General features: G+C 39.0%; 2 protein-coding genes across 4 annotated transcripts in view; one reads left to right on the top strand and one right to left on the bottom strand.

Annotated features, from left to right (window-relative positions):
- Positions 1–14: 14 nt before the first annotated feature.
- sytl3 (synaptotagmin-like 3) lies at positions 15–14577 on the top strand. The gene is made up of 14 exons (XM_034699644.1): positions 15–200; positions 4444–4695; positions 5131–5346; positions 7095–7162; positions 7613–7664; positions 7776–7842; positions 7933–8005; positions 9988–10103; positions 11137–11259; positions 11442–11602; positions 11695–11791; positions 12166–12336; positions 13469–13526; positions 14177–14577. The coding sequence occupies exons 2-13, from the start codon at positions 4598–4600 to the stop codon at positions 13505–13507; spliced, it is 1281 nt and encodes a 426-aa protein (XP_034555535.1). The 5' UTR covers positions 15–200; positions 4444–4597; the 3' UTR covers positions 13508–13526; positions 14177–14577.
- A 4040-nt stretch (positions 14578–18617) lies between these two features.
- ezrb (ezrin b) overlaps positions 18618–25927 on the bottom strand; it is a 49862-nt gene continuing 42552 nt past the window's right edge. For all 3 annotated transcript variants that reach the window (XM_034699343.1, XM_034699342.1, XM_034699341.1), the window contains exons 11-14: positions 25661–25821; positions 23244–23336; positions 21982–22224; positions 18618–20141 (exon numbers count right to left, since the gene is read on the bottom strand). In XM_034699343.1, coding sequence (XP_034555234.1) covers positions 19977–20141; positions 21982–22224; positions 23244–23336; positions 25661–25821 — 662 coding nt within the window. In that variant the 3' untranslated portion in view covers positions 18618–19976. The remainder of the gene's footprint in view (positions 20142–21981; positions 22225–23243; positions 23337–25660; positions 25822–25927) is intronic.

Raw genomic sequence — 25927 nt, 5'->3', positions numbered from 1 at the left:
TGGCACAGAAAGACTTTCAGCACACAGTTTGATGAAACGTGAGATTTAACCACCCTGCAGTTTCTCTGTTGGCCTTCCCCAGATTGCAGCATGCGTGTGAACACAGAGAGGAAGGAAACTGTTCTGTAGGTTTGCCTGTGTGTATAAAATCTTCCACATCCGCAGGCTGACCACTACAGCGGTGCACACAAAGCCTGAAGGTAAGAAAATGCTGCTTTGTGCCTTTTAGCTCAGCAGCACCCTAACTCTTATGCAAGAAATCTGATCTCAGTTTGCCTGTGATGCTTTTGTAAAGTGAGCAAACATTGACTCACATTTCACTACAGACTCAAGCTAATCTCTCAGATTTAGCAACTACAGGATGTGTTGAGAAAATGTTTTGTAACCACTGCTCTCGTCTCAATCAGCATCAAAGTAAAATTCCATAGAGATATTCTCTTTAAAAAGTATACTTATCCTGTGAATACACCATGTACTTTGTTCCACACTTATACCAACTTTAAAGCACTTTTATATCTATATTTTTGCAATTTCCTTTTCTGAAAAAGCAACAAAGTAATGTTACATTTTTCGCTTCACTGTGCAGATAAATTCCTGCAACGTATTTATTTGTGCAGTCATTCAGACTTAAATAACCAAACCTCAATTTGTGACTCAGAGCTTGTGGTGTATCTTTGGTTTTTCTTTGGATTTCTGCCTGTGGTGTTCAGTCTAGCTTTAAATGCACACATGCTGACTCAAGGCATGCAGCCGCTCTCACAGGTCTTCCAGTAAGCTCTACTCTGTGTGGGAAACGTGTCAGGCCGAGTGAGTGTTTTGGTCTTTCTCACGCCCTTCAGACTCCATTTTTAGTCACCAATGTAACCAGTCAGGTGTCTCTTTACAGTCACTGATGTGGTGGGCTAATCGGAGACATTGTGTCTACTTGGACGTTAACTTGCCCACTAAACCACAGACAGCCTGAGTCATTGAGGTCTTTTACATAGCAGATGCAAAGGTGAAATGAGTGTACTTGTACGTGATGATAATCATTCCCTACACACGTAAAAGCCTCCAACATGTCAAACTGAAAGTCTTCAAATGCGGGATCAAATCACAAGCATGCATGATGAAATATCTGCTGCATTACAACCTCACTTAGGTAACATATTTCACATCTTGCCTCAGTGAGAATCACAACTTGAGAGACATCCTCCAGGCATGCTGGACGTCAGCAGAGGACAGATAACAGCTGTGTCACTCTGTAAGCCATGCGGCCTCATTACAGCTGACACTAATGGTTCAGTCCAGCCTCCTAGCAGCTCTGGATTCTAACAAGGACTGGCTCTTATCTACCAACACAGGCTGGCATTCAGCTATTCAACACACACCTTCCTCTCCACTCCAGAAGAAAAAAAATGGTCCAGTTACAAATTGAGATGTGCACTGTTTGAAAATTAGACTCTCATATGAGTTAAATGACAACATAAAAGAATACTTTGACATTTGGAGAATAAAAGGCGTCATTTTCTAGCTCTGTGAGAGGTGAAAAGGTTGTCAACACTCTCTTATCTGTAAGAAAAGACCAGCAGCCCCAACCAATAGCAAGCTGTTTAATCTTGAATTGCTAAATGAGTTTGAGTTTACTATAACCATTCAAAACAACTGTGTCACATAGCTGTAGGTTGCCAGGATAGCAAGTTAGTTCTCTCCAAACATCCAATTTATATATATATATCCATCCAGTAGAATACATATGAATAATTAGCCAACAGTCATTCCTATGGGATGTAAGCTGCTGTCTACATTGTTAAATCCAGAAAAACATTGATTCAGATTGGTTTAAATCAGCAGCCATCTTGGTTCTTTTGAAAATGTTTCACTGCAGTTAAACTTGCTTCATTTTAGAAAAGGATTTGTTATTGGCCAGACCATGGCCTAGTCTGATTCAACTCTTCCCTAACAGAAGGTGAACAGATATATCTGCATGCACAATGAAGACATGAGCTAGCACATTCGTCTAGCTCCAGGGCAAAGGGGAGGACAGTTAGCTAAAGGTAACAAGATCTACCAGCACTTTTCACCTGGTGTTCAAACTAAAGCCGTGATATAATTCAACTTTTTAATTGCAATTAATCCCTGAATGTCAATAGTTAGTTAATAACATTTTTAATTGCATGTTTAAAGTCCAACAACAGTGTAAAGCAGAAGATGCTTTGGACCCAAGTCTTCCACAAGGATGACTGGCCTTCAAGTTAGCTAACATCTTCAATTTGGTATCATTCACAGGTCTGTGGTGATTCACACACTCCAACATAGTACTCTGCTGGCTTTTGTGATGCAGCTGCCTGTTGACAAGAGTCTAATTAGCTGCACCTGTATGCTTAGCTCGTTAGTGGCAGCTGTGACACAAAGTTCATACTTTGTGTCAAAGCTGCCGCTTACTTTTATTTGTCTACTTAGCCATCTGGGTGTTAAAGTGACATGCTGCTCAGAAGTGTAGTGGTGTTATTCTTATATCACTCAAGCAGGGAGGTGCTGTGGCCCCTTGACTAAAGGGAAAAAATGATAAGGATATTTTTTTAACTGTTAACTTTAGACTTAAACCCAAGCTGCAACCTCCGGTCTAAAAATGAGTCCAATGCGGAAGTGCTAAAAACTGCAGTTCATCGAGGATCCGCTTGAGGCTGGCTCCAGAAAACCACATACACACCAATTCAAAAAAGACGATCTTTACAGCAGAAATAAACATGTTTACAGCCTGGTACAAAAGACGAGTGTCAGCTCATATCTCGATCGGCACACACTGTGCGGGGGATTAATTTTTTTCTAACGCAGCAATTTCGAAGATATTGAGATTACAAGTCTTCCAATGAGAGGCACAGCTGACTTGATTGACAGGTGGGAACACTGTAGCTGTTGGCTAGGAGGCTTAAAGCCCGCCTCTTTACGTCACAATTGCTGGACAGCATCAATATGGCTGCCGTCGACGATTGGCCCCAAAACAGCGCTTCGGAAACAGATGGGTGATGTCACTGATACTATGTCCATATTTCATACAATCTATGCTTAAACCACGTAGCCTCAAACGTGTAAATGCAGACAGCCTAGTTCAAACAGAACATTTGGTTAGGGGATAACAATTTGTTAAAAAGTAAAAAACAATGGGGCGCCATTAGTCTAGTGGTCTAAGCGCAAACCTCATATACAGAGGCAGTAGCCGTCTTCGTAGAGGTAGATTCTATTCCAGCCTCAACCATTTACTGCATATCCTCCCCCACTCTCTGCTCCCCACATTTCCTGTCTCTCTTCAGCATTCCTGTCCATTAAAGGAAAATGTGGCAAAAAATATGACTTAAAAGAAAAACAAGACATAACTACATATTTATTCACTTGGAGACATTAAGTAGTTCATGCAAGTTCAAAATCTGAGACTGAAGTGATTTATCAGAAAGAGTTGGCAGGTTAAGAATTTAGTCAGAGACACAAGCTAGCTTACTGCTAACATTCTGATTAATTACAGCTTGTTTTAACTTGTTTGCGTTGTTCCTAAAGTCTTGTCACTGTTGCTCCTTTATGTGTCATTTTAAAATTATTTGTGTTTTTTTATTTTTTATTAAGTGAAAGAACATATGCTCCCTCTTCAGGTTTTTATGCTAAGCTAACTGACTTTTTGCTATAAATGCATTGTAGTAACTTACGTGGTTTCAATTCTCTCCTCAAACTTGGTTAATAAGCAAAAGCTATGATTTCCCATGATATATAACTGTATTTGAAACATAATGCATTTAGATATCTGTTTGCATTTTACAAAACAGACCCTTTTAACTCTATCCTCATCAAAAACAAGTCTTTGTGATTTATTTTATGATGTTAGATTGTTCATTTCAATAAGTCTACTGACCTGCAAAAAGGAAAAAAGAAAGTAGCCCACAGACGCACGTCATCCATCAATAATGCAAGAGTTGGCATTTGGTTTGTTGTGCGGTGCTGCCATCAGTGAAGCATCACTGCTCTTCCTGTGGCTGAGGAAGAGGAGTTGGTTTGTCAGGAGAAAGGTTGAACGCTGGAGGGAAAGAGGCTTCTGACACTGACATAGAAGAAGAGGAGGATGAGCAAAGGAAAGAAATGTAGTTGGAGGGTTAAAACAGCTCCAGTATTAGTTTCAGTTTCATACCATACCCTGTGTTACTCTGGTGTCTCTCTTGAGTGTCTACCTGCGTCATCAACTCTGTAGAAATGAATATCAAAAGAAGGTATTTCCTCAACTGTCATGTAGAGCCATTGAAGATGAATCATCCAAGTGGAAACACTACAATTAGCTCTATCTGCCCAGGAGGGCTGTGTCCGGATCTGACGTGACATCACGTGGTGGTTGACTGTTGAGATAAAGGTCCAGAGAGGAGTATCTTAAGAGCACACAGCATAACCTTTCACATCTTTTTTCTTTTTTTATTCTTTCAGCTTCAAAAGACCAAGAGGAAGTCTGGGTCCGGTACAAGTGGGAGGGTTAAAGAGGACAGGAGGAGGAGACAGAAACAGAAAGAAGATACAAAAGTAAAGAGGAGGAGAGACAGAGAGAAGAGAAGCACTGACTGTGACAGACTGTTGTTCAAAGATGGATTTAAGTTTGCTTCATGCTCTGGAGAGAGAACAAGTGCTTGAGGTCCTTCGGAGGGACAAGCAGCTGCGTATTATTGAAGAGGACAGGATAAGGTGAGAGACTTTTTGAACAACTTACTTCATGCTTTTGGAAAATAATGGTTGATAATGTTGAATTTAAGTTGTACATTTTGATCTTAGTAATATTTTTGGACCACCAAAAAAAAGGTTGTTTTCAAACATGAAGTAAGAAAAATGTGGCTTTAGTGTCATATTACTTTTACTCCAAGTAATAACCCTTTAATAAGAAAAATTGAGTGTCAAATTAATGTTACTTTTGCACATAGTTTTAGCTCATTTTTGACAGTCATGCACCTGCCTCAAACTCTACTAGCCTACCTAGCGGTAGCATTTAGTTAACAACTGTTCAGGCGAGTGTGTGTTGTACAATCCTGAATTAAAGGAAAAATAATGATTGAATACAAGTTAATTAACTGTCCCATAAAAACAAAAACGTTGATATCTAAAACATATCTTCCTTCACCTCAGGAGGATGAAATACGACCTGCAGGAACTTCGCCGTAGAGGTGCGAAGAGTTTCACACGGCAGTACGGAGAGCGGACCTGCGCACGCTGCCAGAGGCCATTGGGAAAGTTCTGGAACGCGGGCGCAGTCTGCCACGGCTGCAGCCACCGTATCTGCAGCAGGTGTCGCGTGGGCGTGGGAGCAGAGGACTGGAAGTGTACGGTCTGCCACGCCTACAGGTGCGGTTCACAGCTAAACCACCAGCTTAATGTAGAAAGAGATGACACGTTTGTCTCAGCATGGCCAGAATCACAGCGATATCACAGTGTTAGTGGTATTTATAGCTAAGGTTATTGTTATTATATTTTTATTTAATTTTTTATTGTAGTTCTTATTCTTATTCCTATTCTTATGCCTTGTACAAAGAGAGCACAGTTTACTAAAGTCAAATTCCTTGTGTGTTCAAGCATACTTGGCGAATAAAGCTGATTCTGATTCTGATTCTGATTCTGAAGTCTGGCATTGCATGCTGTTTACCAGTGTATTGTAATCTGTTGGTAATGACACTGCAACTCTGAGTGAGTCTTGCAGATGTTATAGTGATCACTGTGGCTCGGTGGGTAAAGACGGTCTTCTATCAATCAGAAGGTTGGCAGTTCGATCCCAGCTCCGGCAGTCACATGCCGAAGTGTCCTTGAGCAAGACACTGAACCCCGAATTGCTCCCTCTGTTGTTTAGAGGTGTGTGAATGTGATCGAATGAGATTAACTAACATGATCGTCCTTCACTACATTAGCAGCCTCTACCATCTGTGAGTGAATGGGTGTGAATGGGTGAATGTGACGAGTAGTGTAAAAGCACTTTGAGAGGTCAGACAGACTAGAAAAGTGATGTAGATGAAGTACAAGTCCATTTATCATTTACCATCAGTGAGAAGTGTTCTGTGTTTGTTCTTCATGAAGTGCATGTCAGAAAACGCTGATTCACAGAGATAGGCTGAACCCAAACACACTGGCAACCTTCACAGGTGCTGTGTATACCCCACTGCATGTTTCTGTGTCAACAAGAAACTGCTTCAAGTGGGTTTAGCAGAGGACTATAAGAAGCAAGTCGAATAATATTATGACCAGTAAATTCAGGTTCTAAAGACCAATTCCTGCTTTTTAAGTAATACCAGATGAGCAATAAACACCAAATCGGTATTACCTGCTTACCTGATTAATAACTCAGAGAACAGAGTTGGGCGTTTAGCAAATATTTTCACCAAGGTCCTGCAGAGACCAAAAACAGAGCTAAAAGAAAAGTCAATATTGGAATTAAATATATTAGATTACACCCAAAATGTATTATTTCAAGGAGCACGTGTTCCTACAAAAGGTAGGCTGCAAGTGAAGAGAAAAGTGACCTTATAACAATAGAGGTAGAGATGTAAATTGAAGGTATTTGCTACCTCCTCTTTATCATTATAAATATAGTTTTGAGTACTGAAGCCCCACTATGAATGTTTTCGTCCTCCGGGGCCGAGTTACAATTCACCCTCTTGTGGCTGAAGTGAGGACTGCTAAGAATAAAGAGCGTAAAAGGCTACCCTTACATTTGTTTTTACATCAAAGTCACGAAAAAGAAGAGAAGAGATTAGATGAGATGTACTTTATTGATCTACCATTGGGGGAAATGTGTTTGTCCCAGCAACTTACAACACGGGATATGAGAATACAACACTGTACTTAAAAGTAAAAAAATTAAAATAACAATAATGATAATAATGATACAAGTGAATATAAGATCTTTGTTGAAAATAAAGTCAAATAAAGAAAAACATAAATGTATAAAAACACTAAAAAAACAGAACAGTGGTCGGAGCTGCTACAACAAGCAGCCACACACATATTTCTGGAAGTTGACCAAACATCCCATTAACTCCTCACAGCCTCAATATGAATGCTAATGTTGAAATAATATAATCATGTGTCTATGCTCCTCACAGGGAGGTGAAGATCAGGTCTGGGGAGTGGTTCTTGGAGCAGCGGGCACTCAAATTTGCTGTCACCACAGGTTTGTTTGTAACACCAGCACTCAACATATTCACAGTGTGTTTCAGGTTATTCATCATGATTATGAATTATAGATACTTCCTTGTTATAATCCAGTTTTACTCAATTGATTCATAAAATATTGAAGATCTGAGCTGTGTTTGTTTAACTAATTGCTGTATGTAGGGCTCAGCAGTTATTCAATTATTCAACATTATAAGCACACAGTGTTGTGAAGTATTATTATATGAGGCTGAATGGTTTTTGTAAGTGGAGGTTTTATATAAATAAGTATGATTAAGCACTTTCATGTGTTTACTGATATTAACATGATTCCTAGCTGTGTTATATTTGGAATAAAGAATTTCATGGCCGCTGTATTTGCTGTCTTTGCTGTCTTTGTAAGTGTGTAAACATTAACCTTTCACACTTGTGTTACCATGTGTCATTCAAAACAATTGTGTGTTTACAGACAAATTTGAGACGGTTGGGGAGAATCTTTTAAAGACCTTCAATGTGCTGAGGTATGAGGAATGCTTTCAACTTTGCTTTTGACTTTTATGTTTAATGTTTTAATTTGAAATACAGGGGAAAAAAACACAAAACTTAACATTTTCTTCTGTTTCTGACTTTAGTCACATATCGGTTGTACCTCCCACTCCTCCACCTTACATGGAATTCCCGTTTCTGAGCAGATCTGGGGTAAAATACTGACATTTCCAGCATTATTTTTGCAGTAAATAGTGCAAACTTTATAATCTGAGTTCCAATTATTATTTTTCTAATCTGCAGGATTTGAAATACTCAAAACCCTTCAACAAATCGATGGAAGATCTGATGGTTTCTGCCACCACTCACATTAAAAGTAAGTTTACCTTTAATCTGGTACGGATGAAAATGGTGTGTGGAGTACCTCAGGGATCCATTCTTGGGCCTCTGCTATTCAACATCTACATGCTCCCCTTAGGTCAGATATTTCAGAAACAACAAAATAAAACACCATAGCTATGAAGATGACACACACATTTACATCATATCAATTTATACAAATCAATGACTGGACGAGCCAGGACTTTCTTCAGTTAAACAAAGAAAAAACTGAATTGTTTGTCTTTGGAGCCAAGGAAGAAACGTTAAAGGATACTCCTCAGCTCCAATCTGCAAAGATGAAAGGTTCAAACCAAGCCAGAAACCTTGGTGTAGTCATAGACTCAGACCTTATTTCAGCAGCCACATTAAGACAATTACAAAGTCAGCCTACTATCACCTTAAGAATATATCAAGGATTAAAGGACTTACATCTCAGCAGGATGCAGAAAAACTCCTAGACTAGACTACTGTAACGGGGCCTTTACAGGACTCCCTAAAAAGTCCATCAGACGGCTGCAGCTCATACAGAATGCTGCTGCTCGAATCCTAACAAGGACCAAAAAAGTAGACCACATCACTCCAGTTCTTAGATCTCTACACTGGCTTCCTGTCTGTCAGAGAATAGACTTTAAAATCCTGCTGATGGTTTATAAAGCACTGAATGGTTTAGGCCCAAAATACATTGCTGATCTGCTGCTACTGTATGAACCATCTGGACCTCTGAGGTCATCAGGTACTGGTCTGCTTTCAGTCCCGAGAGTCAAAACGAAACATGGTGAAGCAGCATTTAGTCATTATGCACCACATATCTGGAACACACTCCCTGAAAGCTGCAGGTCCGCTCCAACTCTCACCTCTTTTAAGTCAAAGATTAAGACCTTTTTATTTGCCACTGCCTTCCTATCTTAGCTTATTTTAACTCACTTTAATGCTAATTTTAATGTAATTTTTAATATATTCTAATTTTCCTTTTCTTTTCTGTTTTATTATATTGTCATTTTAATTGTGCTCTTTTATGCTTGTCTGAATGTTACCAATGCTTTTAATGTTTTAATGTAAAGCACATTGAGTTTCCTTACATCAATTATCACAAATGTGCATTTTTATGAGAAACGTTCCATTCAGATTAGAAGCCCCACTTCCTCTGAATATGTTATCATTACATAATCTGATGAACAGAAAGTACACAGTCAGGTAACCGCACAGGAAATGTGTACGAGTTAGCTTGACAAATCAGACGCTAATCTAACCTCACTATCAGGTCTGCATCAGCAGAAGTTTCACAGGATAATGATGATGAACTTGCATGTTGCACTGTGGGGGGGAAAAAAACCCTTGATTACACAAGACTTTTGATCCACTTGAACATTTATGTAGCTCTTGTTGCTCAACATGTTTTTGTTTGTTTGTTTCACTGTAATTTAGGATTTGATTTGCCCTTTGAGTTTTGAAAATGTTCCCAATTTTAAAGTGGTAACATCAAAACATTTTGACTGATGAATTAATTGATTCACCAAAACTGAATCGACAACTGTTAAAGATGAAAATGATGAAAATAAAGGGGGCTCAAATTAACAATCTCACTTTGGGCTCGTAGGTTTTCTTACAATAGTTAACCCTTTTGCATACATACATTTTACTTAAAATATGGTAAAAATAGCCAAGTGTTTTTAAGACTCTTGCTATAACATGTCTGCAAAATCTTTTTAAGATGTCAAAGGAATGTGCTGCAAGTTTTAAAAAGAAAATATTTTAAAAGAAGCTCAAGAAATTTCCCTGAATGAACTCAAACAGCGTCTGTGAAATAACCAAAGTGGGCTAAAAAGTGTTCTACAAAAACAAAGAAGATTTCCACTTTGTAGAAGAAGTATTAAACAATTTTTAAAAAGCAGCTTTTTCAGCTTGGAAATTTTTGTTTTAAATTAGGTATCATAATCGAAATAGTTTCAGAACTGTCTTGTTTTAATCTCCCTGCAGAGATTTCCACATCACAGAATGACCTGCTGAGAGTAGACGATGGCCGGAGAGGTTCATGCTTCACCTGCAGTACCCAGAAGAGTCTGTCCGACACGGACATCCACAAATCAAAACTTGTGAGTCAGCTGCAACACTTCAGAAAATACAAGAAGCGAGCAAAATAAACTAAACCAACAACAAGTCTTGTTGGTGGATGTGAATACTCATAATCTTTATAGGCTAAGGCCCAATCTCAATGTCCACCCTCAAGCACTCACTGACTTTGAGGCACATTGCCGCTAAGTCCGTGAGGGTTTAAGGCTGTCCCACGGTCAAATCATCAAGTGTGTGAGGGATCTCTCACTGACGTGTTGAACCCTTTATGCCCTCTTTCCATAAGTGGCCTTTTTTTTGCAGACTTAGCGTAAGGGGATTACCCATAGTTCATAGCATTGTGACATGAAACGCGGGATTCCCAGGGGAAGCCCGCGAGCATGGAAAGGTAAACGAATGCCGTAACATGAAATTTAAAAAAGTGTGACAGTAAAAGAAAAAGCATGAAAGTTTCAATGAAATTTACAGGCAAAAAAGTTTGCATGCAAGTATGAATATAGAAAACAGCCTTAATCAATTATATTCACACGTGTGTATACAGTATAATTTATATATTTATAGTTATACAGCCTATTTATATATTTTAAATGTTGTGGTTAAGCAGTCTGTACGGTCAGAGCCTGGATCACATGGCAGTCAGTTGTCCCTTAAGCACCTTGAATTTGTAGAAAGTAAAAATTGTGCAATAAAAAATCCTAATATCGCTAATGTGAGCTTCATGACGTCATGCAGGTCATATGCAAAGTCTCAAAGTTCCCAGTTCTACGGTTTTGAACCTTACAGCCTCCTGCCCTCAATCACTTTACAGCTGACGTCAAATAAGTCACGAAGGGCTCAGGGCTCGGGGCTCAGGGCTCAGGGCTCAGGGCTCAGGGCTCAGGGCTCAGGGCTCAGGGCTCAGGGCTCAGGGCTCAGGGAGGACATGGAGATTGGGCCTAAATGTCACTGACTGAGGCCTTTAAAAGGCTTTTAAGTTATCTTAAACCTAAGCTAATCTCTACTGGTAACAAAAGGAGTTTGTAGAACCAACATAAAAATAAATACTCTGTTTTCCAGCTCTTCAAAGTCCCCAGTCTTCCAAATCTGTTCAAGAAAAGCAAAGACAGTGACCAGGAAAGTTCCTCCACGGGGGCAGAAGAAGAAACTTCCTTTGGTTCTGAGTACTCGGGAGGACACAGAGTGAGTAAAATCTGATAAGAGAAAAGTCTTCAAATAACATCCTGTGTGAGCTGAATATATCATAGATTATCATTCCAACCCTTAAACTCTTCTCCAAAATCGTTTCCTGAGCATGTCCTGTACTCATGCCCTCCTATTTTAAACACAGAATATAATGTTAAAGCCTCTGTCTTCCTCCTCAGGGCAGCAGCAGCAGCATCAGCAGCCTCTTTGAGAACACCAGTGTCTCAGGAGACCTGGAGCTCGCTCTGTACTACAACACCAAGTCCTCCTGTCTGGAGATCACAGTCAGCGCCTGCAGAGGTCTCACCTACGGAGATGCCAAGAAGAAGAAGTGCCACCCGTAAGAATGATGTTGCATAAATAAATCATTTCATTTTGGTATGATTCTCCATGAAAACCTCAGCATCCCACACCTGTTTTTTCTTTGTGTAGATACGTCAAACTCTATGTGCTGCCAGAAAAGAGTAACAAAATGAAGACAGCCGTCAAGAAGTACACAACTGATCCGGTTTTTAATGAAGTTTTAAAGGTAAAAAGATTTTTCTAAGTGGTTTTGTGTCAAATTATATGGAAGCCCTGAATTGCAATCATATATTTTCTCACGGAAATAATTTATTAACTTTGGAAAATCATTTTTTGCCACAATGATTGATCTATTTATGTCTCTAACTCAAAAAAGGCAAATTTCTAAAGGAAACATTCAACTTTATCAGAAGAAAACAACTTGATTTATTAAAGCTTGACGAATAAAACACAACAAATAATCCTGTGATCTTAAAAAAGAACAAATATTCTGTATGTGTAAATAATCTGCAAAATCAAGGCTGTTCTCAGCTCCCATATTTTTATGCTTCACTTGACTGACTTGGATTAAATGAAATCTTACGCCTGGTTCTCTGGCAGTATCACATTGAGCGCCCCCTGCTGTTTGGAAAGAGACTACGAGCCTCTGTGTGGCATTCAGGAACCCTGAAGAGGAAGGTGTTTCTCGGTGAGGTCCTGATCCCGCTGGACGGCTGGAGGTTCGAGGACAAGACCGCCCAGCGCTTCAACTGGTACCCGCTCTGTCCAAAGGTAAACACAGCACAACAATGTCCAGCACAAGACTTACCCCTAACTCCATGTATATTGCAGTTGTACTCTTCAGATTTGTATGAATCGATTAAAGATATAATGTTTCGACCCTCCTGTTATGTTCGTTTCTCTGGAACAGCAATAATGTTGCTGGGTCAATTTGACCCGGGGCATATGCAATTATCCAAAAGTGTCAGAGCCAAAAAAAATCCCAATACAAATTTTTTTTAAGCTCATCTTAACTCCATTTCATAACCATATCCATTTAAATCAAGATTTGGTCCATTGGTGTTCTTTAATTCTCACAGATCATGGTTCAATGAGGATAACTCACTCGTTTTCATTCAAATTAATGTTAAAACTTTTTTAAATCTACATTGGAAAGACCTAAATATAAATACAATAGTTATACATGACATAGATTTTCTTTTATTTTCTTTTAAAACATTTTTTTTTTTTTTTATGAAGTGATGTTGATAAATTAACACGAGATACCTCTTCTGTCTGATGCTGCCCAGATTTGTACGCTGTGCTTAGATGGTTTGGAAGGCATATTGCCTAAAATAGACTTCAAAAAGGGTCAATTTGACCAGCAACATAACAGGAGGGTCATTTAGTGAACCTTAGAAGAGCAGATGGGCTGACTTTGACATTTTGTCACGACTAAGCTAGGCAGAAGAAAAGGAAATAAATAAATTGCGATTAAAGAATTATTTTTGGTCAACACTCTGTTCTTTATTTTACAAATCTTTCAAAGCATTTACAGAGTTGATTTAAATTTGATTTAATTTGAGCAATTATTTTAACAGAAATCCATGCAATAAAGCTGACCTTAAAGGGCACAAATACATGTATTAATAATTATTTCTGGTACAATGTAAATAATGTAAAAAATCTTCTTTGTTGTAGAAAAATTAGAATTTTTTTATACTTGGTTAAATGTAATTTTAAACAAACTGCATCACTTAAAATTATATGGTTTTATCTTAATTTTGTGCAACTTTATTAATATTGTTTTTCCTTCACAATGGTTTATTTGTATTGATCAAACTCGTTTTCCATATCTGTCTGAGTCTTGTTTGTTTCGTGTCCTGTGACTTATTTTCCTCTCGTTTTTTTTTCTGTCAATCAGTCTGAGAGTCCAGAGGGGGGCGCTGTGGAGCAGGACTAAAGAGATATGCTGGTCAGAGGTATGTTTCACTCAAACAGCCAGGGTGAGCTCGTGAGCTCTGCTTTCATAACACACATCAGGGTGAAAAAAAGAAAAGAAAAGATGTACTGTAGCATCTAGTGGTGTATACACAATTAAAACAGAATTAGTACAAATGATTATAGTTCATCATAGTGAATTTTGGGTGTGGTTATGTGAGGAATTATTGGGTCAGTGATGTGTCTCATGTCAGTGTTTCAAAATGTTCCATATAGATAAATTGTGAGTAAATATTTTAAAAGCATTTTAACATTTTAAATGCAACTTTAAATGAGAACTGTACAGTATTCTAACGTGACAACATCCCAGCAGCCATCATGATTATATTATTACACCACTAGAGGTCAGAAGAGTGCCTCTTTTAGAAACGTCCATTCTCCCTCATAGAGGTTAACTGTACCACATGACCAAGAAATCATTAGTCTTTATCAAAGGTGCCAAACACTTTCCCAAAAGTGCAAACACTGGTCACAAAACCTGCATCACAATGTCAAGATGATTCATTGTGGCCCTACGTGTCTTTTTGTGTGTCAGCAGCACCTGCAGGTCTGTGAGGTGTGCTATGTGTGTTCTGGTGTGTGTTTCTGAATGCATAAGTGTTAAAAGCTTTGTGTGTTTTGTTGTGTTTAGGTGTCTGACCCTGAAAGCTGGCTGAGAGTTCATCCAGATGACGCAGATTTCTGAGGATAACATCGGCGAGACCAGACTGAGAACCTGGATCTAAGAGACCAAAACTCCTCCTGCCGACTGTGAGACTTCTGAGGGGACCTCATACAGACCCTCTATCAGCAGAGGCTTACTGTCAAGTATATGGAAAATGAATAGTCATAGCATGGTATATCTACGCAAGCAAACAGATTCATGTTGAAGTATTATTATGAATATATCATCAATTACAACTCCTTCAAAGCACTGGGAAGAATGTAAATCCTGTATTACACTTTAATATAGTATATGAATGTTATGCTATTAAGAAGGTAAAATAGGGAAATATTTTGTTATATTTTTGAGCATGAAATGTGATGTATTAATTTATTGTACTGAAGTATTTACATTTATTAAAGTATTTTTAATAAAGCTCCTGACTCTCATGAACATCTGAACACAATCTTTTAATAAAACCAAAGACCTGCAGCTGGAAGATTTGAAAGAAAGCTAGCAGGTGGATACCAAAGTGAGAAGTTTAAACTTCCCAGCAAACAGTCCATTCACCACAAGTGGGAACATAATTATCACAAGACTGTGCTTTTAACCCTCCTGTTATGTTGCGGGTCAAATTGACCCTTTTTGAAGTCTATTTTTAGTTAATATATGCCTTCCAAACCAGCTAAATGCAGCATGCGAATCTGGGCAGCATGTGATAGAAGAGGAGTTGTGTTAATTTATCAACATCACTTCATAGAAATAGAAATAAATTCAAACGTAAAATAAAACAAACAAAAATCTATGTCATGTAAAACTATTGTATTTATATTTAGGGCTTTCCAATGTACATTCAAAAAAGTTTTAACATTAATTGAAATGAAAAACAAGTGAGTTATCCTCATTGAATCTGTGAGATTTAAAGAACACCAATGGACTAAATATTGATTTAAATGGTTAGTAATGAAGTTAAAAATTAGTTTAAAAAAAGTGTTTTGGGATTTTTTGGGGTTCTGACACTTTTGGATGATTGAATATGCCCCAGGTCAAATTGACCCAGGACCATTACTGCTGTTCCAGAGAAATGGACATAACAGGGGGGTTAAGGCAAGGCTTTTATTCCTGGGAAACAGTGAATGTTAGTCATTAAATTAAACATCAAGTACATTCAAACATCAAATACAAGGACACTAAATGAATATCATTATTGCATATTTTAACCTTTCAACAAATATTGTTTATTTTACTTTTCACATTGATAACAACTGTATAGTTTCCCTCATTCATTGTTATTGCCCAGTATGTTAAAACAAACGTGGGCATTTTCCAGCTGTGCAAGTTGAATGTTTCTTGTTCGGGTGTTTAGTCAGAGGAGTAAGGCAGCTTAACATCCATGCAAATCAAATCACCGGAAAAATTACTGGGATGATATTTCTCTGAAATGAAATTTAGAGACGCACCCGTCGGTCACAGGAAGTGGTTTGAGTGATTTCAGTACGAGCTGTTCAGGCTGCTAGACTCTTCAGCGTTTCCTCCTCCTCCTTCTCTGTACAATGAAGTCTTTCTTGTCTCCATGTAAGCAGCGTGTGAAAGTCATGCTCAGTCTCTGGTTTCACCACACCATGAAGAAGAAAAAAAGAAGAAGAAGAGGTTAAAAAAAAAAAAAAAGCTTTGCTGTGAAAGGAGATGGTGATGTCACTGACCTGGAATTCTCTTTTAACCTTGTCGTCTCTATGGTGTCCATGGAGACCAGAGCCGGATGTACAACAAGTGGCATGAAGTCAGCTCATCGTTAGCACCAACGAGTGGAACATGATGAAATTGAACAGTTGAATACATGAGCATACTGTTTTTGTTTTTATTACAGTCATGGATGTATTACAACTTCACCTACATGTGCAAACACAAAATACTAACTTTACATCACCAACAGGTGCAACAGTTATGATTCAACTGAGGAGATACCACATAATAATAATAATAATAATAATAATAATAATAATAATAATAATAATAATAATAATAATAATAATAATAATACATTTTATTTATATAGCACCTTTAAAAAACATGTTTACAAAGTGCTTTACAGAGTGCAAAATACAGCGAGTGAAAACACAAAAGCACATGACAAAGGTAAGAAGAGCTAAAATGAGTTTATTAAAAACAATAACAAAAACCATGCAGAAATTAAAAAGTCAGTGATGAGTTAATAAGAAGTAAAAGCACATTTTAAAAAGTGTGTTTTTAAAAGAGATTCAAAAGAGGACAAGGATGAGGCTTGCCTGATCTCCTCCGGCAGGTCATTCCAGAGTGACGGGGCCCTGACTGCAAAGGCCTGATCGCCTCTTGTTTTTAACTTCGCCCTTGGAAGTTCCAAGAGGGACCTGACGGAGGATCTCAGGCAGCAGTTGGGGACATATATTTTAAGGCATTCACTTAGGTACTCAGGGGCCAGTCTATTTATGGCTTTAAAAGTGAGTGTTAAAATCTTAAAATCAATTCTAAAACCCACATGGGAGCAAGGGCTGTTTTACTGAATACCAGCACTACTGTTTTATTTAGTCCTCTGCCTTTGAGAGAATCCCACTTTCAAGGTTTATATATTTTCATTTACTTATACAAGAGTAATTACAGTACTCTGCAGCAGTGTTTGTGACATCTGGAATCCAGGAACCAGCTTCATCGATGTTGTCAAAGACCATTCGCAGCCAGAAACCGTAATTAAAGGCATACTAAATACCTGATGCAAGGGAGTACTAGAGATCATAGTGATGTGTTGTACTCTCAACAGCAGTCATGGTAAGTATCTTGTTCAATCAGATTAGATTAACAGAAACTACACTTGGAGCTCAGGGGAATTTTATTGTTGTTTCTTAGTGTAAAAAAGAACTCCTTAAAAAACACTTAAATACAAAGTTAAAGCTACCGCATTAAAGCATTTTAATGTATGTACCATTTACAAACCAAGTAACATATTGAATATGATTTCAAGCAATCATTCAATCATCAATCAATATTTATTTGTATAGCACCCAATCACAACAAACGTTATCTCAAGACGCTTTTACAAACATAGGAGGTCTAGACCACTCTATGTCAAATTATGAACAGAGACCCAACAACAAGACTGGGTAAGACTCAGTCTTACCCCACCTTAATCCATCATGAGCATTGCACATCGCAGTATTTAGCTAGTTACAGTGGAGAAGAAAAACTTCCTTTAACAGGCAGAAACCTCGAGCAGAACCAGACTCATGTTAGACAGCCATCATGCCTTGACTGAGTTGGGTCTTGAAAGAGGGATAGATCAGACAATTTTTTGTTTTCCTGATTCACATGGTTCACTCATTATTATGTCATCACATTTCTATGACAACCACACAAGTTTAGCTGGGGAATTTTGGAAATATTCCAAATTGGAAACTGTCCATGGGGATTATAATGAGAATTTATGGGAATTAACTGGGAATTGAGGGTAATTTAATGGAAAGGTATCATATCCAAGCATAAATATTTGTTTTGTTATAAGCAGACATCAATCCAAAATAATACAATTAAAACAGATGTATTTGTAAGTAGAACTTTATCAAGTGTTAAATATTTTATTGAACAATCAATTCTTTCATTGAAGAACAAAAACATGAATGTTGAGTTAAATATTACTCATCCCCCCGACCCAACCCATTCACAAATTAACAAAAATGTAATCCCAACAAAGTCCCATTCAAAATGTTAAATGAAAAGAGCCTCTCTCCCTCCAACAAAGTCCCATTCAACTTGCAAATAGAAAAGCATCTTCCTTTAAGCTTCTCAAGCCTAGCCTCTGCATTTTTGCTAAACCCTTTCAAGCACAGGCTCTTCCTGGGTCTCATCAACATCCTCCATGTCCACTTCCTCAACATCCAACGATGACTCTTCCTCTTCAGGGTCACTGTCCAGCCTTGTTGAGGATGGCTCTGTGTCAGGCTAAAAGGGGAACTTTGAAAATTCACGGAATTTTGCAACCCTATTGGTAGCACACAAGGAAGTTGGGTGTAAACTTTTGGAATGTTGAGTGTCTGCATTACATTTTGTGCTAATACACAGATCAGTCAGTTATTCAGTCAAAGACTGAAATCTCAATCTTGTGACATTTCAGAAGTCTTGCGCCAACTTTGATCTGCCAGAGGAAAGTCAGGGAATCACCAATCATCCTGAGTATCTTCATCTTTTTTTTAGATAATCCATCCAGTAGTTGACAACTGATTAATGGTAGCAGATTTTTCATTTGAAATCAATTGCTACAAATGGTGTCTACTTAATGATGCAAACATATCCTCTTACGAAGGAGGTAAACTCACATAATAGAAGCATTGCAATCATATCTACAGAAGTATGTCAACAGGTGTAATGTGTTAGAGAGATGCAAGTAAAAAACACACTATTGTGAAATCAGAACTTTTTCTTTATTGCCAATATGTGCAACACCACATTATAAAATCCTGCTCATATACAAAGGCCAGCAGAGCTGTGTGTTTCCATTACAGTGTTGATAGATGCTACTCCATGTCCACAGAGAGGAGAGAGAGGTTGGTGTCATACTGTCTGAGCTGCAACATAAAAACCCTTTACACTTTATGAACTTCACCTCAATCCTCACTTTAACCTCAGTTGAGGTCTAACACTAAAAGAACTCAAGGTTTTCAAAGTTACATCCATCGTTTTGTGTGACTGTGAACCTTGCCTCACGATGATGACCAGCTATCTGGGACCAAGAGGGACAGCCAGAGAGAAAGGTCACTTAGGAGGGTAGCAGCACACAATGCTCGTCTTTATCTGAACATGGACATGACACAGAACAGAGAAATAGAATATAATAAACCTAAGTGTCCCAGTCAACACAGACCTGTGAAGATAATCCTCAGCACTCTGTGGACTGCGCTGCAAAAGAACAAATCCAAAGTACCTAAAAAGTAAGTCGTCTCCTTGACTGATTGAATGGCGTTCAGCTGGATATTTCCTACAGTATAAAATAATAATTTACAATTATATCTCTTTAATTTAGTGATCTAAAGTAATAGTTAGCGGAATATAAGACTTCTATTATTTTGGTCAATATATAAAACCTTTGAACATATCAAATGTTTCCATTATAAGTAGATAGCAAAACAGCAAAAATATACAAACCAAGATGAAATACCCTTTTTAATGTCCCATATACAGTATAAATATCAAACTAGGCATGATTTTGAATGTATAGCGATAATAAACAAAAACAGAAGTGTTCAAATATAATGGAAAACACAAATAAACATGATTCTGCTTATACTGTTTTCCCTTTCTGAGTGGTCGCTTTAAACGACTGTCCTTTTTTTTTTCCAACAGAGACGTCAAAAACAAGCGAGGCTTTGATTACATGTTATTTGAGCACATCATGAAATAATAAAATTTGGCTAGTCCCACTGCTTCATCACACCGCTGGATAAAAAAAAAAAACAATGATTTGTCTGAATTGATCAAATTAGACACATTCAAATACACAAATAAGATGTGAAACACTAAGAAGAGAAAGGTTTTGGCACTAAGTTGTGTTCAGAGGATTGCAAAGCCCTGCATACTGCTAGACAAACCCACGACAGGAGCGCGTCTCTCTGTAAGCTTTTGCTGTGCTTATACTGCTCCAGTTTATATTGTGCAACTGGCATGTGTGTTGGAGATGAGTTTGTGTGTGTGTGTGTGAGGATGTGTGTCAGCCGAGGAGGGAGATTTAAGGACCATTCAGAAAGGGTGAGTGGCTGAAGGCCGCTTATAAGGCCTCGAACTCGTCGATCCTCTGCTTGGTGTTGCCCTGTCGGATCTGTCGCAGGGTCTTGTACTTGTCTCGGCCCTGTCGAACATTATCACCATGGAGGAAATCCATCGGGGTGTTCTTGGACTCGTCACGTGCCTGAGCCAGCTCTGAAGTCAAAGCCTGAGGGAAGGAAAGAGAGGATGTGTTGTATTAAACCTCCAAAAACACTACAGCTAGTTGAGTTTGTTGTTTTATGTTTCACTGTATTGCTGTTTAAAGGTTGTGTCAGAAGCTGTCTCCTATGACAGTTTATAAACAGGTGAGGGAACACAAAATAAAGACCAATGTTGGACTAAATGTGAAAATGCCTTAAAGCAAGGGTGTGCAGCCGTTACACAGAGAGAAATAAGGGTGCATCTCATCTAACCTGTTCAGTACAGTTTAAACAAACTCTGGTGCCTTTGCTTATTTATTTTGGCTTTAATGGGGGTTGGTGTAAAAAGGTGTGGCTGTGTGACCCAAGCGGCAACCTCGGGTCTAAAATTATGAGTCCAATGTGGAAGTGATAAAAACTGCAGTTTATCAAGGATCCGCTTGAGGCTGGCTCCGAAAGTACCGGAAACCACATACACACCAATTCAAAAAAGCCGATCATTACAGCAGAAATAAACATGTTTACATCCTGGTACAGAAGACAAGTGTAGTCTGGATAGCTCATTTCTCGACCGGCACACACTGTACGGGGGGTGAATTTTTTTATTTAAACGCAGCAATTTTGAAGATATTGGGATTACGAGTCTTCCAATGAGAGGCACAGCTGACTTGATTGACAGGCGGGAACACTGTAGCTGTTGGCTAGGAGGCTCAAAGCCCGCCTCTTTATGTCACAATCACTCAACAGCAGCAATATGGCTGCCGCCAATGATTGGCCTCAAAACAGTGCTTCAGAAACAGATGGGTGACGTCACTGATACTATGTCCATATTTTATACAGTCTATGGTGTGACCACAGATATTAAAATTGAGCAGAGATGTTTAAGCAGAACTGTTAATAAAGTTAGAAACTAGCGATGTAAAGGTATAATTTTGAAACATCATTACAAAAAAATTCAAAAATAAGCACATTGAAAGTTGGACATTTCTATGTTGTGAAAAAGATGAATCAGGTTCTCGCAGCAGTTTTTCTAGAGGGGTGGGTCTCTCTACTATGAATCACAAGATCTATGTTATTAACTCATGGATCTTTTGAATCAGCTATCTCCTCACAGAGCTGCATAACTATAAACTCAATCATGTAATAGTTTAAGCATAAACATGGGGTGAGATCTGACCATGCTGATCATCTGGGCCTGTCACAAAGACGTCCCTTGTGTTGCTCCAGGTTAGCCATTCATTGTCTCCAATTCATTTGCATAATTGTAGGAGAAACACAGGCTTCTGTGCTCAAGTTGGGGTGTGTGGCGGAAGTTGTGCAAAGAGCAAACAAAGCTTTATAAGTGGACGTGTGTTTTGCGTCCACAATGTTGTGTATTGACGTGCATGATGAGCTGGATGGGCTCAGGTCCTTTTTGGCTGGGTGGTAGGGGCATGGCCTGGATGGCCTGGGCCCCATTTGAAATCTGATTGGCTGTCCCCAAAAGAACCTGGATATGGGCTGTGTTGCAACAAGCTGCAAGTAGCTTTCTTTGCATTTCAATGAGACATATATTGAGTATTGTATGTTTATTGATCACAGTTTCTACTGATTAATCATGATTCCATTCTTTTATCTTTTAACCCTTTTTGTGTAGACGAGCAAGAAGACAGCCTCTTTGAAAAAAGGCTGTATGCATTTGATTTTGAAACTAGTTACTTAGCCTAGCCTAGCATTGTACTGCTATATTGGACGTTTTCAATAAGAGCAGTTCATTAATGTACAGAATAGAATCTCAAAAGCACCATAAAGGTAGCACGGACAGATACTTGTCATACCACTTGAAACAAAGTCACTCATTTCTACTTCAGTTAGAAGAGTCCTCACCATCAGCTGTTTCTGCACGCGCTCATTCTTCTCAGCCTCAGTGAGGCGATCCTCCTCGTTGCGGTGGTCGTTGATGCCTTCCATCTGCAGGTCGGCACTGTGCATGCTGGCGTTCTCCTCGCTGTCGCTGTTGTCGTCCAGGTGGTCGAACACTGGAGGAGGAGGAGGTGGGGGTAGGGGTGTTGTCATCACCATGTGCAGCTCTTCCTGGGTTTTGATCAGATCGTCCTGGGCTTCCTTAGCCTAAGGAGAACAGAAGAATCACAGGGAGGGTGGGAGCATTACTGTCTGAACTGGGGTTTAAAATCTGATTGAATTGAATAGTATTCATGTGTATTTTCATATTTTTATACACATTCACAGAAAAGTACAAAAAAAATCACAAATTCTCCGCCTGTTTTTTTTTCCACATTTGTGTCTTTTTTTATGTACTTGAATCTAGAGCTCATGAACAGAAAGAAATTGAGACTAGGGATGCATCGATCCAATCCTGGTATCGAATATCGTCTAGATCGGACTCAAAAAGCTAGATCGGAGATCGGTGACAAGGGGCCGATATATAGTGCCGATCCATATGGCAGATCTATTCATCTCAGTTCTATGCTTTTCTGTGTTTACAACAGCCATGTGCATCTCCTACGTCATCAGCGCCGGCCAGTCTGTGTATTTTTGCCCGGTGGAGCATGATGGAGGATAACTACAGAGGCTCTGCAGTTTAGGTGCACGCTTCTTTTGCTAACAACTCCACCGGAAACTTGCAACACGTGCAGCGCTAATGTTTCGATGGATGTCAGTCACGCTGAAAATATAATGGGAGCCCAAACGAGTAAGTTTACGTCAGTTGTAGCTTACTGCAAAGAAGCTAGAAACCATCTATTAATGATTCAAAGTGTGAAAAACAGACAGGATATTGGATTTAATTGTTCCGGATCCTTGAAATTAAGGGATTCCGGCCTCTGGTTTAGCACTTGGAACCCAGGTACAGTTCACCATCAAGTCAGAAAAGCCTGAAGTTACCAGGATCGGATCTGCTAGTATTGGTATCGGCAGATACCAAAGCCAAGGCATTGATATCGGTATCGGGACCTAAAAAGTATGATTGGTATCCCTAAACAGTTTCAGGTTAAAGAAAAAGAGTCAAAATTGATCTTAATGCAGACCTTGTAGGTGTAACTCATGCTCTGATATGAATGAATGCTTCTGATAACAGAACTATCTCAAAGAGCCTCAATGTGGTGCTCTGTGCAGATTAAAGCTCTCACCCTGAGCTGCCATGTGTCCACCTCAGTCTCCTTCAGTCTCTTTTCATCCTCCAGTTGATGGATCTTAGATGTGAATTCTGCAAGCTCGGCAGCCTGAAAGGGAAAAAAACAACGCTTTAAAAAAACAAAAAACATGATTAAATGGAAGCGGGTGGATGAAACTGCACAAAAAGACTCAGTCATGACAAATGTAAAGAATCTTTTCAGAATGACTTTACATCTGTTTATGTTGTTTGTTTACAAATGGCACATCTGCTGTCTAAAATGCTTCCGTCAGAAGGAGAGTGATGTCTACATGTTGCAGGTGAAGCACTGATTGCATGTTATTAAATCCATCAGCAGAACATCCTTGTCATGATTTAGTTCTGAGGTCCTTGGTTTGCATATCTACTGTTACTGTGACTGAGTGTAAACCACCATTCAAGTTATCTTCTCTTCATTTAGAGTGAATTAACTGACATTTCTGGAAAAACTGGACAAAGACAAATCGCTCACATAAACTTTTTACCTGCACAAATAAAAACAGATTAATTAACAGATAATTACTCCTTCCTGTTTTAAGTCACTGTGACTAGTTGATCTCATTTTGAATCATCACTTTTAATCAGACGACAGCCTTTGATCATGTCTGGATCATATGTTGTGAGAGACACAAGCTGTGCTCCTACCCACTAGCTCAGAGCTTTAGATGGATACTGTTTTCTTTCTTTAAGGGGAAAATGCTTTGGTCAGTCTTTTTACTTGCGTTTATGACCAGGTTTGTTTGTTTTGGAGAAGAGCAGAACTCAGCAGATATTTCTGCTCGTGTTAACAACTCTGTGAACTTACAGAATCCTAGACTTTGTTTATGCTGAGCACCTCAAACTTGTAACATTAGCAGCAGCTCCCACAGGGGCTGCTCACTTTCCAAGTTCTCTGTAAACCCTCTAACACACTTTTTAAAAATCCTTTTTTTAAATATATATATATATATATATATACTTTTTTAATTTAGCTATCTTTAATTTTAACTTCATTATTTTCTTTTTAATTCATTATTTTCTATTTTTTCTTTGTCCTTTTACTTAATTAAATCTAGTCAAATGTCTTTGTAATACAGCTTTGTACTCAAATGTACTTAACCCTCCTGTTATGTTGCAGGTCAAATTGACCCTTTTTAAAGTTGGAAAAAAAAATGTTCAAAGTATTTTTTCGATATGAAACTTCTTCTGCTTAGCTTAATAGGTGAAATGAAAATATAAAATGAAAATGGTTGATTTCACATATTTGCAACCCCCCTTGCATTTATAGATTATAGTACTGTTTGTGGGTCAATTTGATCCGGCAGTCAAGGTGGAGGCTAAAAGGGGTCAGAAGTGTCAAATACTAATTGTTTCTTTGCAACTGTGTGACATATTTCACCCCAATCCTACACACATGCGCACACACACAGAGAGAGAGAGAGAGAGAGAGAGAGAGAGAGAGAGAGAGAGAGAGAGAGAGAGAGAGAGAGAGAGAGAGAGAGAGAGAGAGAGAGAGAGAGAGAGAGAGAGAGAGAGAGAGAGAGAGAGAGAGAGAGAGAGAGAGAGGGAGGGAGAGAGAACATCACTTGGATGAGCCAAAATACTTTCTGCAAAGGGTTGATTGAAATGTGTTTTAATAAAAGAACTCTATCCTAAAGGCTTTCACAATCGTATCCTTTATAATTTATTTAATCTAAGAGCTCCAGTTAGAAAAATGGACAAAAAAACTCCAGGTAGAAAGAAGCTTTGAGTGGAGCCTCCTGATGAATTCAGACTCTGGCTGTTGTGGAACATTCCTTCTCACCGTCATAACAATGTGGACAGCTTGTCTTTCACCACACTGAACTAACCAGAGGCTCAGTGTTAAACACTACACTTGCTGTAGCTGTCCTGTGTGTGTCTGTGAAGCCACTGAACAGGCTCCAAACAGCAGAGCACTTCACCCTGAAGTGATGTGAGAGGTGTTCAGCTGGAACACTGGTCACTCAGTGTCCCATTATCAATAAGTGAACACGTTCTAACGGGACGTCTGCATGTCTTTTTTCAGTCACAGTCAGCGGATGTGACTTAATCCACTGCACAAGCCTCTTAATAAGGTTTAGGGATGTAGGGTGTCACAGCAGGTGTTTGTGGCTGTGTGGTAAATACAGATTTATAGTCCAGGCTGTTAAAGTGAAAGACTGAGCACCTCACAGTCTTATGGGTGGTCCACCAATGAGTAACTCTATGTGAAGGGTGCAGTTAGTCTAAAGCAGTCCAGCAGTTTTGTCTGGAGCTAAGGTATTCACTCAGTACTCAATACACCTCCTTGCAACCTGCCTGCTGCAGAGCTGAACAAAGCCTTCTGAGTGACTCATGAGAACCTGGAATAAGGTTCTTGCCGCACAGTGTTCTGTGTTTTCTCAAAGTACTGACCAGCTGCTCCTGACTCTTCTGCTGGTCTTCAGCATGGCGAGCAAGCTCCTCTTTGGCCAGCAGGGCGGCCTGGCGCTCTCCCTCGAGACGAGCTGCCTCCTCCTCGGCTTTCCTCCGCTCCTTATCCAGCATCATGGATCTCTGGAACTGCTCCTGCAGGTCTGATATCAAGGAGGTAGGGAGGGAAAACATATGAGACAAATGCTAGGCTGCTGGCATAGATCTTTTTCAGACACGACATTAAATACTCCCAGTACAACACAGATT

Source organism: Notolabrus celidotus, chromosome 13, assembly GCF_009762535.1.
Source record: "Notolabrus celidotus isolate fNotCel1 chromosome 13, fNotCel1.pri, whole genome shotgun sequence".
NCBI classification, from domain to species: Eukaryota; Metazoa; Chordata; class Actinopteri; order Labriformes; family Labridae; genus Notolabrus; species Notolabrus celidotus.
This window is presented reverse-complemented; position numbering and strand designations above follow the sequence as displayed.

Excerpts from the sequence above, each read along its gene's own strand:
- sytl3 (XM_034699644.1), top strand. The coding sequence starts at position 4,598 with ATGGATTTAAGTTTGCTTCATGCTCTGGAGAGAGAACAAGTGCTTGAG. Across the intron at positions 8,006-9,987 it reads TGCCACCACTCACATTAAAA|AGATTTCCACATCACAGAAT; the intron begins GTAAGTTTACCT and ends ATCTCCCTGCAG. Across the intron at positions 11,603-11,694 it reads AAGAAGAAGAAGTGCCACCC|ATACGTCAAACTCTATGTGC; the intron begins GTAAGAATGATG and ends TTCTTTGTGTAG.